The sequence below is a fragment of the Pavona decussata genome, unplaced genomic scaffold (genome assembly GCF_977016875.1).
Source record: "Pavona decussata unplaced genomic scaffold, jaPavDecu1.1 SCAFFOLD_9, whole genome shotgun sequence".
Lineage (NCBI taxonomy): Eukaryota > Metazoa > Cnidaria > Anthozoa > Scleractinia > Agariciidae > Pavona > Pavona decussata.
Window position 1 is genome coordinate 2,850,001 of NW_028145432.1, and position 18,795 is coordinate 2,868,795.

General features: G+C 38.0%; 1 protein-coding gene across 2 annotated transcripts in view; it reads right to left on the reverse strand.

The window, feature by feature from the left end:
* The window catches only part of LOC146488555 (WD repeat, SAM and U-box domain-containing protein 1-like), a 14,805-nt gene extending 32 nt beyond the window's left edge, over positions 1–14,773 (reverse strand). The window contains exons 1-11 of one of the 2 annotated variants that reach the window (XM_085118311.1): positions 14,079–14,773; positions 10,236–10,301; positions 8,270–8,371; positions 7,582–7,687; positions 6,535–6,568; positions 4,131–4,171; positions 3,488–3,588; positions 2,372–2,451; positions 1,844–2,015; positions 1,394–1,528; positions 1–440 (exon numbers count right to left, since the gene is read on the reverse strand). The exon at positions 1–440 is cut by the window's left edge and continues 32 nt beyond it. In XM_085118311.1, coding sequence (XP_084974437.1) covers positions 274–440; positions 1,394–1,528; positions 1,844–2,015; positions 2,372–2,451; positions 3,488–3,588; positions 4,131–4,171; positions 6,535–6,568; positions 7,582–7,687; positions 8,270–8,371; positions 10,236–10,301; positions 14,079–14,673 — 1,599 coding nt within the window. In that variant the 5' untranslated portion in view covers positions 14,674–14,773 and the 3' untranslated portion in view covers positions 1–273. The remainder of the gene's footprint in view (positions 441–1,393; positions 1,529–1,843; positions 2,016–2,371; positions 2,452–3,487; positions 3,589–4,130; positions 4,172–6,534; positions 6,569–7,581; positions 7,688–8,269; positions 8,372–10,235; positions 10,302–14,078) is intronic. The other variant, XM_085118316.1, reaches the window with a different exon arrangement.
* Between the last annotated feature and the right edge of the window lie 4,022 nt (positions 14,774–18,795).

Below are 18,795 nucleotides of genomic sequence, written 5' to 3' on the forward strand. Positions count from 1 at the left end.
GGTGAATTGCAAAAAACCGAAAAACAAATGTGAAATGACACCAGCAAAGATCGCCCTATCTAGTAAAACTTTACAGCTAAATAGTCTGAACAATTTGAACGATGATATTCAAATCGGTGTTAATCTGGATAGAAGTTGTTTCTCTTGCAAGCTCGATGTTTTGTTCCTTTTTGCGCTCCATGCCTTCGTGAGCCTCCCGCGCTATCGGAAAGAAAACGACTGCTACACAGGCTAAATGAATGCATAGCTAATACTATTCACTGGTATGGTGTCCTATACATTAATATTCTGTGCACTATTAAAATGTCTCTGAATGAGCATCTTTAGCATCCTGTTTGGGGTTAGAGTGGTGCTCTTCAGAGGAGCATTTGTCATGGGACTTGACTTACGTCCAGACGTCAGCCATTCCTCGATCGTGGCACGCTCGTACGTGTATCCATCTGTTCCCACAGAAAAAAGGCAAATTTATAAACAAACGTTCAAATCAAGTTACATTAAAAATAAAACGACTCATCGAGACTGCTATTAGAAATAAAAGAAGTATGGATACAAAAAAAGCTGCAAGTTGTGGACCAAAAAGACGAAAAACAATCCTAATTTATTGCTTTTCTCAAATATTCAAACAAATGATAGACAGACATCTGATTAACAGAATGATTTGCTCTTCTGTTTTTGTACGAAACTATGTTCACTTGTCAAGCAACTGAAACACAAATTAATGTAAAGCGATGCCGTTCCAACATACAATTTAAAGTGTTGTTTTCTGCTTTCCTGTGTCGTCTTTGGGCCTTCCATGGAATGTTGGTTAACTTAACACAGTTTGATTCATTATCATTCTTTAGTTTTATATTCAACTGGTAACCAGGCAATCTTAGGCTTTATGAGCTGCTGCCTTTCTGAAAATACTAACTAACCTGTCTCTGTCTGCACAAAAAGTACGGGCACATTGATTGGTAAAAAAAAAACCGGCCTAAATATTACCAAGGTCTGAAAATATCTGAGGCGACTTAGGGGTCGGGGTGGGGGTGGGGTGTGTGTGTGTGTGTGTGTGTGGGGGGGGGGGGGGGCTTCCCATATAAAAGTGACAGTGGTACCTTTTAGGAGTTAAATATGTCGTTTGGTAACACATGGGGTATAAAAATATAAAATAATCATCATCTGTTGAGTTTTCCCTGTTCATTTCTGGGCACTAGCAAAAAGTGGGTGAAGAAGTACTCGTCATAACGTACCTTGCTCTCTTTTTAGGGGTGAAAATTGATTCCAGTCATGCCAACCTAACAAGGTGTTATGTTTCAATGTCCCTTTTATATGGGAGTCCCCTGGGGTTATTTGAACAGATATCTCATTTCTATCTCAGTTGTTTTGTATTCTCTTTCCACCATGATGTACCAACCTGCTGCTATAACTGGATCAGACATGACTTCTCTTGTTATAGGACACAGGAATTCATCAGGGATGTCCTCCTCCAGTTCCTGTTTCTTGATCTCTTTGATTTCCCGTAAGATCTTGTTACGGTGACCAGCTGGACCTGAAAGTCAATTGTAAAGGCCTGTTACTTGGCTGTTTGAGAAAAGCTAAGGATTGAGCCACCCTGAATTGTCAGTTGTGAAGAGTTATGAAGAATTAGGCAAGTGGGTTAGAATCAAAATTAACAATAAGGAGAGGAAAATGTCTCAAGATCTGCACGGCTTGTGTTTCACTTGTCTCTCCACTATTCACAAGAGAAAAACGAGTTTACTATCTCCTCAGAAATGGCCACGAAATAAATGAATATCAATGCTCAGTGACAACTTATTTCAAATTCACAACTTTGGGTTTGTGTGTTAAACAAAATTCCTCTCACCTATGCCAAGATCAGAAGCCAGTACTTCACTGTTGATGTTTGATAGCTCCACTCCATCAATGGCATTTTCACGAAAAGATTCACAGTACAGTTCAAGGTCCAGTGATACAAGCCATCTGCACACATCATCTGTAGTCCAACAGGAGAGCTTTGTCCTCTGCTTTTGTTTTGACTGACAGGAAAAATTTAAGGGTATTACAACGTACCATATGCAGACTCTTTGGTCAATCTGATATCATAGACTGCTTTCCGCTGCTGGAAGGTGTAAGATTCTATTTTGCTTTTGATTTTAAAAACATCTTAAACATTCCCTTACCAATAAAAACGAACACACTGTTCTATGAGGAGGAAGATTTATGTAGGTCTCTCTTGGACAAAAAGAAGTTGTTTAATTACTACAATAGGTGGGAAAGAGAAGGGGGTGGGGCTGGGAGGAGGGGTAACAGAGTGCTTTTGATCCTATCATGATCACAGGATAACATAGGTGATATCATTTACTTAGTATAAACTCAAATTTATGAACCTTACTTGTTCTCGTGCCTGCATCTGTGTTGGTGTCTTCTGTTCAGTCTGGTTTGTAGTGTATTTGCCTGATTGGTCCAATTCACCTGTTTAATTTTTAAAGTACACAGTTAGTTGTACTTGGGGTCCATCCAGGAGAAGATACCCCAGGCATGAGATAGCCTGCGTGCATAACCTGCCTGGAACTGTCTGGAACCTAAAAACAAACTACAACCTAAAATCATCTTAACGATACTCTAGAAGTGTTTTCTACAGCAGTCTAAGGGGTTGTTTACATGGAGGGAGGAAGACCCTAGCACTAGGAATATCCTAGAAGGCAGATCATCCTAGCACCATATGTTTTCTGTATTCAGTTTACATGCAAAAAGTTGTACTTGGGCCTAGTGCTACGATGTTCCTAAAGATAGGATCTTCCTAACTGAGCAATAGGAAGATCCTACAATGTAGCTCCATGTGAACTACCGTTGCTTGGAAGATCCTAGTACTAGGGACAAAAAAGAACAAATATGGTGGCAGCTAAGCATTCAGCTGACCATTCAGTTGGCCATGAAAGGCGGACAATTTTTTTCTTTTCCTTCTCCACTCAATAACCAACCAGACCAAAATTTCTTCATGTAAATCAAACGAAAAGTTGTTCCACCTTCTAGGAATGGATCTTCCTAGTGCTAGGATCTTTCTCCCTCCATGTAAACAACCCCTTAGCTACTTGGGGTTGTTATTCCTGGTTTAGGTACAATGTATCTACATGTTACTACCCCACAACAGGATAGAAATATATTTGAACTGAAGATGAAAGAATAATAAATCAGAGACCATCACCGTTTGCAGGGCTGAATTATTTTGAAAGTTTGCAGATGCTTAACTTGCTTACTGTGATGACCTGTTATTTTTTAAGAAATAAGAATGCTTAAGTCTTTACAATATCAATCCCAGGATTTTGTTAGACTTTGTTAAAAGATTTCTGGGACCTATTTATACTGCTTGCCTAGGATAGACAATGCTGAGCAAAATGTCTTAAGACAAAAACATGAAACAATTGGTAACAATTAAATAAAATTAATGCAATGCACTAGCACCCATTTCTCTCTGAAAGATTTAAAACAAAGAAATTTCGTAACTAACCACTTTGTGTGAGACATATTTTCCACAGCTTCACAGACCTGTCATTTGAGCCTGTAGCCAGCCAGTTACCATCCAAAGAGAAACTACAGCATGTTACATACCTGACCAGACAAATTGGACTAAATTACAATACACAGTCTAATGAATTACATGGAGTCAAACAGATTTTGAACCTAGCCATATGCACACAATGTCACAGATATAAAAGTCTGTAACTAACTTTCACAAAGCCTCCAGTGGGGTTACCTCAGTAACAGAATTCTACCTTTTTATTTACTTTGATGGCAATTAAAATGACAGCTATTGAGAAGCACTTTCCTTTGACATTGCTTATTATGCTTTCAAGAGCAAGATTTAAATCCTTGAGCATGAACACTGAAGTGTTAGCTGCATTTGTATTAAATAGAATGTCTGTTCAATTGTTACACTGGAGAAACTCTTAGTAAGGCAAGGAAATGTGACAGGCATATGTATACCGGTAACTGAAAAGTAAAGAAAACTACTTGAAAAAGGTAAACAGATACAGCTGGGAAGGCAATCACACAGGAATATAGCTTGGAGTGCAGAAAACAAAGAGTAGATGAGAAGTCTAGGGAAAGTTAACAACCACAAAGAGTAAAAGAAGGCTATTCATATTACATACCTTGTGTGTCCTTCCAGGAATAGTAATGACACTTCTGCAATCTGTTTAAAAATAAAGGGCAAAAACAAAGACCAGTGATTCTCTATTTTGAAGGGTTTGCTGAAAGAAGGGCATTGGTCACTTTTTGGCCCAAAAAGTCACAAAAATGCTCCACACTTACCCAGTTTTAGCCCGCACTACAGAATTTGTACATTAAACCACAGTACTTGTAGGTAGTAAATTTTTTGTATCAGGGCTAAATTTTACTAGGAATTTTGATTCTGCTTTTAAAATGTAGTTGCAGTTTAAATATTGTGATGATGCAAATCCTTTGAAAGTCAGCAATTAGGCAAAGCAAATAGGGACCCACATTAAGGTATCAGCCACCCTTCAGGACCGTCCGCGCGCAGATCGCTGTAGCGTTAGTTGTTTTTATAAAAACCCCTATAAACCATATATTTTTTAAAAGCTTAATAATTCCAGATTATGGATTTGAACTAACAAAAACTATTTACTTAAATGTGTTTCGAAATTGGAACGCTTTGCGAAAAAGTACAGGTCTCTATTAATCATGTTCCACTCCCGACGGAAATAAACGGAAGAAAACAATTAACACCGCATTCGCTTCTCAACACGTTCCATTAAAAAACCGTGTCTCAGATTTTTGACAAGTGCGTTTGTTTCTCTTTAATTAGCAAATGAAGTTGGGGAAAGCAATTAGTCAACACTCCCTGTGGAAAAAAAGGGCCAGCTTTAAAATCAAAAGTAGTATTAAAATTCGCAGACACGGTTTTGTAGAAGAGATATATGGCATCACTCTGGCCAAATTTAAGCCAAATTGATTGAAAGGCTGCCGACTTGGAGTTCAAAACGTACGAGTCGATCGGCCAAATTTGCATTCGGAGATAAAATAGAAAATACATTTTTGGCGGCATCCTACCTGGAATGAGATTATAACACCTAAATGTTTATTCTGATTGTTATCAGAGAGGGGTCAATTTTCTCGAACAATAGGACTTTGACAGGTAACATGTAACAGGAACAAACTTTCGCGGCAAGTAGCGGTTTATTTCAAACGCTCTTCTCTTCTCGGAAGAATTAAAAACAGAATTTGCGTTGTGCGACGGACAGCTTTCATTCTCGCACCGGATTCTCCAGGTAGAACCAAGTCCATGCTTAGTCGCTACATTTTCCATCACTTGGACTCTTCCCTGGCAAAATCGACAAGATACAGACTCATCCAATTTCTCAAGCAGCTTTTCGCTCGATACGATAGCTCAACCGCTTATCATTTTCCACGTTCCATCAGCAGATGGGGTCGACGAGCTTGATTGGCTTTCTTCTTCTGGGTCTTCAAGCTGGAGTTTGGAGCGGCTTGCACTCTCAGCAACTGCAGCATTTTCGCTTTTCTTATCCAACTCCTCGAGCCACTTCTCTTGCCGATAAAATGAGCCTTTCTCGCTCTCTATTTTGCGGCCCATTCTTTGTCAAACCCGCTGTTCGATTTCTTTTTCGCTCTCTGTTTCGATGACGAAAACGGACACGACCTTTTCTTTTTTTTTGGCGGCATTTTAACCGAAGCAAACGCTAAATATCCACAGAGAATACTAAAGGCTAAAACAACACGAAGACAATTCGCATGTGTTATGTCGAAGCAGGCACTCGGTATCACGTTACCAGTTCATTAATTGATATACATGTATGACACGGGTATGACAGTTCTTGTCAACGATCAATTAAGATAACTTACGAGAAAAATTCTTTTACCCCCGATATCTTTCGACGGGATTAATATTTTCTTCTGTTTTTTTTTTTTAAAAGAAAGCTCTCAAGCATATCTTATTGAAAACGTTGACACCTCAAATATGGCAGCGATCCGCGCGCGGACGGTCCTGAAGGGTGGCTGATACCTTAAAGTACTACAGTGCATGCTATAATTGCATGGGCATGTTTTGACCCCTTTTTTTTTTACTTTTTGGCCAAAAAAAAAAAAAGAAAAGAAACTTGTACACTTATGCATACATATAACTACAGTATAATTTAACATTCTTCAGCTACGTAAAAACCCAAGAATTAAATTATTTCTTGTCTTAATTCCCACCCAAAGCTGCAATACTTATGGCATGTTTGAACACCAAACAAAAGTGTGACTTCTTTAGAGATTACATTGAAAATGCCCTTCTGCGAGAGTGACTACCTAATGACAATATTATTTGACCATGTGAATGATGCCCTAGAATAGTGATCTTGTAAAAGTAGACAAATTAAAGTGGTCACATGTTTACCCATCATACTGAAATCTGGCAGCAAATTTCTTGCTGAACATTTGAGTGGTGGCATTTCTTCTGGATAAGAAACTGAGGCTCAAAAAATACTTTTTTTAAAGAGCTTTTTATGTTCCAAGTAACTGTCGGTAAATACTCACTGGATCCCAGAGGATAATTAACTTGTCAGCAGATCTAAAAGATCAAACAATTGAAAAGTTGAATAACTTTAAAATTATTTTTAAAAAAAGCAAGAACACATAACCCCATATCGACCGCATGCCATTAGGGACACCATTTTATCATTCCTAACACTATGCACAAATTCACTAAGTTTGATTTTGATTTGGATGAATGACAATGGGAATTACCAATTAAATCAAAACCAAATTAACTAAATTGCCTTCTTCAAAAGTAAATACAAAATATATACTAGATGAAAAACCCAACAGTGGAACTCCTAATTAATCAAATAGAAAAACACTCCTAATTAAACAAATAGCTAAACTGTAAGTGAATACATAAAAAAAACTCAAACAAACAACCAAGCAGGCAGATACTGTAAGCTGCACTCTTCACCTAAATTGGGTTATAGAACATCTGAAAATGGTTCCATAAATTCTCATGAAAAAGAGTATAGTCAAAGTTTTTCCTTTCAAGCTTTTCTTTGTAGTCAATGTACAAAATAAATAAGAATCATGTCCATGAGGCTTCATAAATTGATCCCTGCACAGAGAGAACTATTGTGAATTCAAGTAAAGTGCAGAAAAAAGAAAAAATGCAGTGAACTCAATTTGTGAATCATTCAAACTTTGTTTCTGTCCACATTTGAGTTTCTAACTTTGGGTCCACGTCATAAATAATAACAGAATAATAATAAAAAAATTAAGGCAAAAAGTGAACAAATAATTATAATTATTTTACCCCTTCAAAAGCAATCAAACTTGAACTGTGCCATGTGAGCAGACTGTGACCATTGTGTTCAATTAAATTTACTTTTCTGGATATAACTGAGGTTACCAGGGCAATGTACAAATGCATGCGTGGGATAGGACATATCCACGTAAAACAAAGAGCACAGATCTACACGTATTTACTTGTTCCATGAGTATGAAGGAACCCCACTATGATCTGCTTCTTGTCTAAGTCATGACGAGACACAAGATTTGCCCTAGGAAAACATTACACTTCATCCTTGGAATACTTACCCTGAAGCCAGTATCTTGCCATTTGGTGATACGGCCACACCATAGACTGGACCTTGGTGACCACTCAGTGAACATCGTTTGCGAATGTGACACTCTTCAGAAAAAGCTACCCCAAAAAACAAAGAATTAAACAATTTTACATCAGTTAACACAGCTGTATCATTTGAATTCAAGCCATACAGCCGACAAATAAATAAATTACAACACATGTAAATAAATTAACAAATAAAGTATGTTTCTTACATGATGGCCAGTCTGTATGCTAGATTAGAGTTTATTGGGAGACGTTTGGATTCTAACTTATGTCATTTTTCCACTGAGCCATTCAATATTATGATAGCTGTGATCTGTGCAAAATTATTTGAGGAGACAAGTGCTGCCTTTGTAATGACATCTGCAAATGGTTAGACTTTCCAGTCTTCTCGGATAAGGACGATAAATCGTAGGTCCCGTCTCACAACCCCTGTTCATGATTACTTTGTGGGACATTAAAGAACCCACACACTGTTTGCAAGAGTAGGGGACGTAGTTCCCGGTGTTGTGGTCTGGCCTTCTATCTTTCACACTCATACTTGGGTTGAGTGGGCGAGATCTAATACATGGACTGATGCTGACTTGGTGATATGTGTGGTACATAAGAATTTCATTCATTCATTCAACTGGAGGCAGTTCCAGTTTCTATGTGTACCTGAAGCTGTGAAAATGTCCCAGAGTTTGACAAGGTTGTCATTTCCGGCAGAAGCAAGCATGAAATGTGGTGCACTACCACTTGTGTCTTGATATGCAGGATCTGCAAAACAAAAATTATATTGCTTTGTAACAAAGGTCCCATCAACAAGAAATAGCAATGAAGAAAACTTGACTAACTCAATATGAACTGATACATTAACATAAGAGTTAGCGGTAAACAAATTAAAACTTCTTCAGTGTATTTAATACTTAAAGAGGCCAGCTTAGACCACCAAGTCCCATCCAACATTATTGGCCAGTCACAACATTTATAACATTAAAACAAGAGCATCAACTAGCAGAAAAGTTAGCAGCAAAAGAGCATTAATGAAGTGGTAAGGTTAATAAAAAAACAACAACCAAAATAAAGAAAGGTTTTAAGCCCCTTGCTGACTTTCTTGGCCAAGTAAATGTGCTTGTGCCATGACAAAGATCCAGTTAAATGCTTAGACACTTGATGACAGCAGTACAGTTGAAAATACTGTTTAAGTTGAAGACTGTAGGAGCTTGTAGTAAATGCTAGACGTTTCTTTGCATGCAAAAGCATAAACTTGGTCTTCTTGATATTTAGTTTGTTGGTCAATCACAGGAGCTTACAACATAAGTTAATATAATTTTTTTTTTTTTATTATGCAAGTAAAGGCCACCAAACGTTCAAACTTTTCTCGAATTTAACAGGGAATGACAGTAATGTGTTGGTATGGCTTATCATTGTTCTTGTTACAACAATAAATGTAACCATATTTCAAGACATTCTGCTATAAAGTTACTCTCACATCATGTGACATTTATTAGCTCATGTTCAGAACCTCAAGGGAAACAGTTGCAAGTTTCACAGAGTTAAAGAGGAGAAGTTGAATTCCCCTTGGGGTCAAAGAGCCTTAAGGGCAGTCTGAAATAGGGTTAAGGATGCTGCCTCCTAACACAGTATTTTTTTGCAGTTTGTGACTGTGGAAAACATACATGTAGATCTCAGCAAACAGCTATTGAAATCCAAAAAGAAAACGAGGGGTTACCATGCATTTTTCAGATATAATAAGCTACAACAATTTTAATTATCTCTGAGAAAAAAGCATGGATACTCCCAATTTTATTTTTGGATTTCAATAACCCAGTTGCTATGATCTTCTTGCCCCCCAGTCTGGGGGGGAGGGGGGGGGCAAGAAAACTGGGGAAAAATACCTTAAAGTGAATTATAGTAGGTGTCATCATGTAAGAAATCAGAGTTTCTCAGATAATTCCCAAAATGAGCAGTGTATATGTACAATAACAAAAGGAGACAGTATCCTTAAATGGGAATAAAGAAAGACTTGCATGAGGAAAGACAAAAACTCTGACGTGTCCAAATCCAGGGAATTGTAAATTAAAATTTAGTTTGCACGCAGTTTTTGCAACAATGCATACAGTTCTCATAAGGCATTGGTAGCTTAATAAAAGGTATGTGCTAAGTTCTGTGATGGCCATTTACTTCTTTAACTTATAGGCACCATTCACCCCAAAACTGTTTTTGCAATCAGAAAGCATGCAAGACTCAGAGAGCTGTGAACATTTTTTATAATTAATTATTGATACTACAACTGAAAATTACCTTTACCTGACATTATTATGCTAGTCCCTATATTTTATGCTATATTACTTAAAACATTTACCTAGAATACTAATAAGTACATATTTATGCCCTTCAACTTAATGGTGAACCTAAAGTTCAATAAGGCATGAATGATTACATCAACATGATTTACATATTAAATTACTATAGTTTTATCACATAAACTTTAGGGTATTTGCTGTGTTTGGCTAACAAGAAGTCAATGTTAACGACCGTTTAACATTACATTTTTGTAGCATACTCTTAAGGATCTACAAACTGAAAAGGTACGATGTCTGAGATACATGTAAGATTATAATCATCGTAGCAAGCTTACAGTTTGTGTTCGGACCATCATCATGAAACACAGCTTGAGTCATAAATGGAGACTCCATATTCAGTACTGTAAGAAGAATCAAGAGTAACTTTATTTTTTGTTAATTATTAGAAATAACATTAAATATTATTTTTATTTTTGTACTGTTGAGATCCATGAGAAGAAAGGATTATTTTAACAATTTAACCAAGGGTTAAATATAATTTTACTGAAGACACCCTATATTACCAGGTGTATTTGATTTATACACTTTCAGTAAAATCATACAGCAAACCTTAACAATATTATTTTGGTACAGTCCAATCAGTAAGAATAAAATTGAATCCAAAGTTTAGCACATAATTTTATTACACAGCTTCAATTAAACACTTGAAAAACAGTCCTTTAATCTGTTGAAGGAACAGTGTATTTTTTTCCAGAAGAAAAACAAAACAATCAACAACAATAAAAACATAAAAAAAGGCAAAAACTTTTAATTAACGTATGTACCACCTGAAATTTATTGGGTCAAAAAGATTTTGCCATTTTGGTCCAGAAAAAATGTGGAGGGTTCAAAGCATGTTAAAAGCATGATCAAGCTAACCAAGCATTCCTGTGATTTTTTTACTCAAATTTAATTACCAATAAATGAAGATATTCTTCACTTTAACATTTTTGCCCATTCACTTTTTACTTAAGGTAGTTAACTTATAATCATGGACTAACATTAATCAGCTTTTGAACAAATGGGCCTTTGTCTGAAAGCAAGACAGTATAGTTTTTAAAGAAATCACAAACAAGGTTGATCCTTTTTTGCACTCAAACCAACAAAACGCTCAAGAGACAACCATTATGTGGTTATTTACTAACTTTATGGCTGCATATCAGAACTTTTATTCTTAAACTGACCCATAAAGTTCATAGAATGGTGCATTGATGGTCACTCTCTTAGGAAAAGTTATGCTAGCATGACTATCAAAATTTAAACATACAGTACTTACATTTGGACTTCAACGAAATAATTTGCAGAAATGTGGAATTCACAACCACATTAAGAGGTTAGATAACCTCCAGGTTTATTTATTTTATTTTATTTCTTGAAACTACAGCAAAAGAAAATTTTAAATGGCATAATAAGTTTTAATAAAATTGATGGGTTTGCTTCTAGTTTTTTAAAATTAATTTAATTGCATTTTCTGTTCAGGTGATCGGTTTTGTGTGGTCTTTTTACAGACAATTCTTATGGCTTATGTTTGTTCCTTTTATTTCTTAGCCAAATGATTTATTAGTTTTTTGGCCATTATATTCTAATAAACAAATAAATAAGTATTAAAAAAGTTATTTACTGGTTCAGTTTTGTAAATATCAGGTTTGATGATGGGTACATCTTGCCACCAATGTCCTCACCATCATAAGGTAACCTCAACACTAATAAGCTTACTACAAGAAGTCACCTTGCCACCAACCTAACACTTAGTAACTTCAACACTATAACAGGTTGTTTTCAGGTGTGTCACATCACATCACTCCTGGTCGCCATTTTGGTGAACCACTTTCCATTGGGTAAGAGTGTGCAAATGCAACTTATATCTATAATTTAAGCCTTTTGAAGTGAATAATGCAGAAAGTGAAGTGAAATCAGTAAGAAAACCAACGAGAATTGTTCTTTGCAAATTTCTGAATATCTCAAGAAGTTTAATCTGTGACTCTAGTGGCTTTAATCTGGAGAAAATATTTGTGCTAAATGAAAGAAACCTGACTGCTTCATGTTTACCTTCTGTTGAATACACAGATCTTTTGTGCTATCTGATGTTTTTCGAGATGCTTAGGCAGAGTAAATTACAGTTGTAGAACCCCGGTAACTCGAACTTGGATAACTCGAACTCCCCCGCTAAGTCGAACTGATTCTCAATTCCCTTGGATTTGACCCAACTTTTCAGTCATTTTTACTTGGTTAACTCGAAAACCTCGCTAACTTGAACTAAATTTCGTTTCCCTTGATCAAAATTTACCCCGATAACTCAAATTTCTGGTCTTATAACTCACCACGGATGCCCATTGAGATGTCCCATTAGTTTTTCTTATCGTGTGATCGAAATTCTAACACTAGAACAAAGACTGGACGACGCAGAAGGGAACATAAATTGAGTGTATTAAATAAACTAAGTTACATTCACAGTATTGTAAGAATGCATAATTGTTACAGTTGTTACAAAATGTATTAGTTTCTCATGAAATAAGTTTAATTTGCTCTGTATTGTATACCGAAGTGCTGAAAATCAATAAACTATTAATTATTAACCTGGAAAATTGAATATTTTAATCAACCCCGGTAACTTGAAACCCCACTAACTCGAACAGTTTTTTGTTTCCCTTCAGAGTTCGAGTTACCGGGGTTCTACTGTATTTATTTTTGACAGAACGGAAGAAAAACAAAAATAATGCTAAAACCTGAAGATGTAACAAATGGTGAATACACATGGTTTGAAAGTGCAATTAAAATATTTAGTTAGAGCTCACTTTGTTAGCTACAAACAGAAATTCAACATTATAGAATTATATTGCTTTAGAAAGCATGACAGGATTGCTCGATCTTCTTCTCAACATTTTTCTCAAAGTCGCTAACACTGACACTTATGTCCAGAAATGCACCTAACCCTAATTTGGGGTACTTTATATAAGACAGACCTTTTTGTCATTTTCATATGACTTCATGTTTGTCAGAATTATTATTTGTTTTAGTAAGATTTAGGGTGGAGGACACTTTGTGATGTGTATCATACAGTTCATGCATCTCATTAGCATGTATTTCTGAACATATCTCAACACTGAATGATTCTTCTCCTCCAAGACAATTCTATTTCATGCCCTTTACCTTGTTTGTATTTTAACCTGTCAAATTTGGTATGATTATTTCATGCAGAAGAAGGAATTTTCCGATCCGTGAAGAAGAAGCCAATATGGCTGACACCTTATTTGTAAAAATTAATTTTTTTTAACGAAAAAATCGAGCAGACACCTCCTGGAGACTGAAACCTAGTTGATACCAGGGTCTGGAAGGATTTCCTGGGTCAACATGCCAGTTGCCGCCAAGCGGCTTTTGTATTTTGGGTGCCAGGGTGTTAAATGAGTACTTCACTTTCTTGACGTACTCACTACATCGTGTAGGCACATAAAGTAAGAAAAAACGTGACATACTCAGTAGTCATACAGGCAGTGAAGGGGATAAAATGGTTTCTCTGTTTCTACTTCAGGGCTGTAATTTGAGCGGCATTGTTGACTTGTTGGCTGCTTTACATGAGCTTGCGTCTGCTCACGCTCGCACATTACTAAAGCTTGCATCATCAGTGCGCGCGCAAGCTTAAAGCCCTAGGGAGACACCTTAAGGTGTCTCCCTAGAGCTCATGTAAATTTTTATGTGCCTGTATTTTGTGTGTAAATCCTCTATACGCATGCATTTTAGGTGCGTGTAGGTGCTGCTATTCCGAGACTTGTGGAAGCTAAGGTGATACTTAGTTGATGACAAGGAAGTAACTACTGGGGTAATTTATAATGGAAGAATCCAATATTTTGGTCTGAAATAAACCAACAACGACATTTGAAGACGAAATTTGAAAAGTTTACCCCACAGCTGTTGAACTAATTTTCCACAAAAATTCTCAGTTTAAGCTTAAACTTTGCTCCTCGATCGGTTCTGAAACAAAAAAAGACGCTTCCACATAGTTTTAAACGTACAAGTAAAGTCAAGTACTGTATAGCTAGTACTTCTTCAACCTAACCTGCAACCAATAAGACCTAGTAATTAAAGCTTAATCTTTGAAAAATTGAACCAAAACAAATAAAAGAAAAACAGGCAACACTTACTCGCTGATCCAAACGTAGGAGAAAAACAGCAATCTGCAACGCCAAGATCGTGGCCTTCAGCATAAAATTTCATCAGTTTCCCACTCTGGGCTTCCCACACACTCAAGTCTCCAAAACTCGTACCAGTCACTATATACAAGCTATCTGGTGTAAAGCAACAAGTCATCACACTACTCTCTAGTTTCTCCGTACATCTGACGAGTTTTTTCGACGACACATCCCAAATACAAAACGTTTCATCCGCGGAACCAGTCACGAGAAAGCGAGAGTTCGGCGAGAAACGACAGACTCGAACGCCGCTCTTGTGCCTCTGCAAAACCGCAGTAACAGAGCCAGTGTTTACATCCCAGAGGTGAACGTTGCCGTCTGTCGAAGCTGTGGCCAGTAATGTTCCAAAAGGTGAAAAACGGCAAGAATTTACAGCGTACGAGTGACCGAGCAAAGGTGAAATCGACAGTTCGGTTCCGTCCTCGACGTTCCAAAGTCGTACCGTTTTGTCGCCAGAACCAGAGGCTATGATTTTGCTGTTAGGTGAAAAGCTGCATGATGTTACGTCCTTAGCATGTTTCGAGAACGTGTTCACTAACACTGACATTCTATTAAAAGCTTTAACAAACTACATCATAGGTAAATGTACTGAAACAGAACATTCGGCGATTTGTCATGGAGTCAACTACGTCATTCGATAATTGTGAAACCTTCCGAAAGTTTTACGAAGAAGTCCGAAAATGTTACGAGAAATATGGAGTTCCGTGGGGGAACCTGGAAGAGGAGGGGGAGCGCGGAGAAAGGGAGGCGGGAAAAAATGAGGGGACATTGGCGCGAGGGGAGGATGGAATACTAGTTTCCGTAATTACGAAAGCTAATTATCCTTCCGGAAAAGAAAAAAAAAGAAAAATACGAAAACTAAAACCCAACCGGAAAAGCAGGAAGCATGACTAGTTTCTGAGGGTAAGGCTTTAAGAAATGGTATACTTTACAAAGTTGTGTGTATCTTGGGTGCTGGATGGTGCGTGTTCGAATGCAAACACCAGCAACATTCTCGATGGGCTTCTCATCGCATGCGATAACGAGTGGGGTACGAGATTAGCGAGTCACGCGAACGGTCATGCGAGTCATGCGAGCCACAGTGCAAATGTTAAGAATTTTTATTTGTTTAGCCTGTTCCAGGCTCCTAGAGAGACGCGCGAAGGAAAGGGCGTCTCTCTAGGAGCCTGGAACAGGCTATTATTTGTTTTATTTACATTCGCGCGAGAAAATTTTGGAGGAATTTTTTTTTTTTTTCGTTTTTGTTATAATTTTGGAGAGAATTTTGCCTATTCAAAATCGCCCAAGATGCGCAAAAAAATAAAAACAATACGCAAAAATTTATTAAGGTTCAAGGCTTCAGAAAAAAAATCCGAGAAAAACATACGGCTGCACCGCTAGTCGAAAAGGTATCTATTGATACATGTCATTCATTGATATCCACGTGGAACTTCATTCAAGAAAAAAAAAAAACAGCACTTCGATCTCCGTCAAGAATGGTGAGTAAATCGCGCCATTTTAACAGGTTTGGTCTTTAGTCGAGAATCAGAGTAATCAGCACTCTGTCGGTTGGCTGACTGCTGCATGTGGTTGTCCTTTCCCTTTATAGACAAGTCTTTCTTCAAAACTCGCCACTAGAGTGGCAGAGGCTGGTTTCGAGATAGCATTCGACCCACCAGCTGACGGCAAATGCTTCTGTTACGCTGCTTCTTTTCAAATTGAATTTAGTGCGACAATATTGACTTCGCTCATCTTTGAGTACTCATTTATCATACCTTACAAGTTTGGAATGACACTGACAATCAGCCCTGACGTGTCAATTACAGTCAACCCAGGTCACGCGTGAATAGTATTTCCAAGAATGAAATAAACATTCGAATTTCTCTTTGTAATGTCCGACGTGTGAATGGAATGTTGGACATTTCTCTGGAAATCGTTCCGAAAAAGACGCATTAACTGAAAAAAAAAAAAAAAGATTCAAAATACTTGGGAAACAATTGTTATTCTTGAAATATTCAATTTTGCAGTGTAAAGAAAAATTCATAGCTTTATACCGTCAATAAGCTGGGAAAATTTATACGGGAACTCTGAAATCTCGTTGGCGACTTTCAAAACTGACATGTAATGCGTGGTTCAATTCTACCTGTTACCATTCCCCCCCCCGGGCACACCCCCGGAAAAACTCGGCCCATCTGGCCCGGGGGCCGGGAATTTCCTCAAGCGGTCTTGCCCGGGGGCAGGGGGCGGGGCAAATCGAAATAACTACTCACGCAAGGACTTATGGGGTGACAATGGCGGCTAACTACGCGGAAAAGGCCACGTTTTTCGCTGGCAAGTCCATCGAGTACGTTAGCGAATAGCTGGACCAGAGTAATCTGTCGAAGCTGAAAGCTCTGTTTGAATTTAAGTGTTATTGTTGCAGTTTATAAAATGAAAATATATTTTATTTTATCGATCTGATGGAGGCGATGTGATTTATATTTTCATTCATTACTTTAATAGCTTATCCCAGAGCTTGATTTGAAGTAAGTATCCGAATTTAGTAGCTTTATTTCGTATATTCTAGGCTGTTTCATTTTCATACTTTTATCTTAAAGGCTAGGTATACGCTTTGGGTAAATGTTTCGGTTCCCAGATTTGTTCTCAAATTTACAGTTGGTTTTCTGCATGCAATGCGTACGCGTCGCTTCGAATTCAACTCGAATCTGCGGCAATCAGCTTTGACTTCTTTAAATATGTATACGCGTTCGTTCTAAAAGTTTAGGATTTTTCAGGTTCCTGGTTTTGTTTAAATAAAGAAATAAATCATCAAAACGAAGCAGTTTATTTTTAGTCCATGTCATGAGTCCCGGGGGTGGGGAATTGTCTCTTTCTGTGTGCCCGGGGGTGGGGAATAGGACGTCAAGTACACAAATGCCCGGGGGTGTGCCCGGGGGGGAGATGGTAACAGGTAGAATTGAACCACGCATAATGCGCCGATCAACTCGAAACTTCAACATTCCCCCCCCCGGGCAAACCCCGGGCATTTGAACTTTTGAAGATTGGATCGTTCAAATTCCCGCCCCTCGGGCCAAAATGGTGTTCAAATGCCCTACCTTATCGTCGGATTTGTCTGTCAAATGCCCGTCCTAAAGAACATCTCGTTGTCGGGTCCTGTCATGAATTACTACAAAAACCACAACTTTAACATTGAAACTAATGATTCGGACAATGTCAATCAGCAAGTGTAAGCTGTTCTAACTCCGAAACACGGCAAAGGTTGTTAAAATGAGTTAGCCGGCTACGTAGACTATTCGAGTGGCAGGGTATTCTGCAGTTTAAGCCAAAGCGGCGGTTTTTCATCCGACAATATTTTTTTTTCTTTAACTGTTCATTGCTGTTTTATGGCTATTCCGGCTAAAAACCTCTGCAGACACAAATGCGGGAGAAAGGCGAATCTTGACTCATTGCATAAAAAACTATATCGTTTAAAGAACTAGAAATACATATTAATTAATAGTTAGCCGGCTACGTAGAATGTTGTTTGAGTGGCAGGATATTCTGCAATTTAAGCCAAAGCGGTTTTTCATTCGACAGTGTTTATTTCTTTCACTATTCACTGCGGGACAAAGCCGCAGCTTGACTCATTGTATAAAATAATCTACATCGTTTATATACAATCCATAAAAATAATTAATGTTTAAGCACTCTCACTTTTGAAGACCTTTTTTTTGTAAGCTTTTTTTTGTAATGCTGTATCTCTTCCTTTAAACTCTGCCATCTCGTCCAAACACGTGTTTATGTTAGCGACTTCGGCGTCCCCCCAAAAAAGCGATTTGAAACCTGACACTTCCGGTTCAATTTGTCCCCACCCCACCCAGGCAAGGTCAAATTCCCCACCCCCGTGAAGGCCTTACCCGTCAAATTCCCCACTCCCGGGCACAGAAAATAGTCAAATGCCCGGGGTTTGCCCGGGGGGGGGGGGGGATGTTGAAGTTTCGATTTGATCGGCGCATAAATTTCAAAACTCCGTTCAAATTTCAAAAATATCGTTCACGCGTGTTGTATTTGACCAAACTCTTTAATACTTGATAAACTCGAAGATTACATGATAACATTCCTTGAGAAAGAATTCCGCTATTTCCGACGTACAAGATAAATTCCGCTACATTTAGAAGTAATAGTTCCAGAGTTCCTTCGAGAGTCACATTCAAAACAAGAATCTATCCGAGAAATCCCATTACAAATGATCACGTGCGAATTTGACTAGTTCCAGTCCCTACTCGTTTCCAACACACTCCCCCCTGATTGACGGAGTCAATCATAAGGCGAAACTGTAAAGATAACTCTTTAAACTCAGTCCAATGTTCAAAGTTTTAGATTTGAAAGTTAAGATGCAGTAACCACAATTGGAATATCTTCATCTCTGACTACACAAATGTTCCTTGCTCTGTGACACTGGACAGCTCCCATATCAGCTGCTCCTTCATCAAACACATTAACTTCAAGAGGATAGAGCTTCTGAATTGGACGCTTGATGCGAATCCTGCGCAGAGATTTGTCTACTGAAGCCACTTCGGCGGAGCGAACAACGTTGTCTCTTCCTCGCAACAGCTTCTCTACTTTGCCCATTCTCCACTGCTGTCTAGGTGTTTTGTCTGCATATATGTGCACAAGGTCACCAATTTGAATGGTTCTTCTCGGTTCTCCC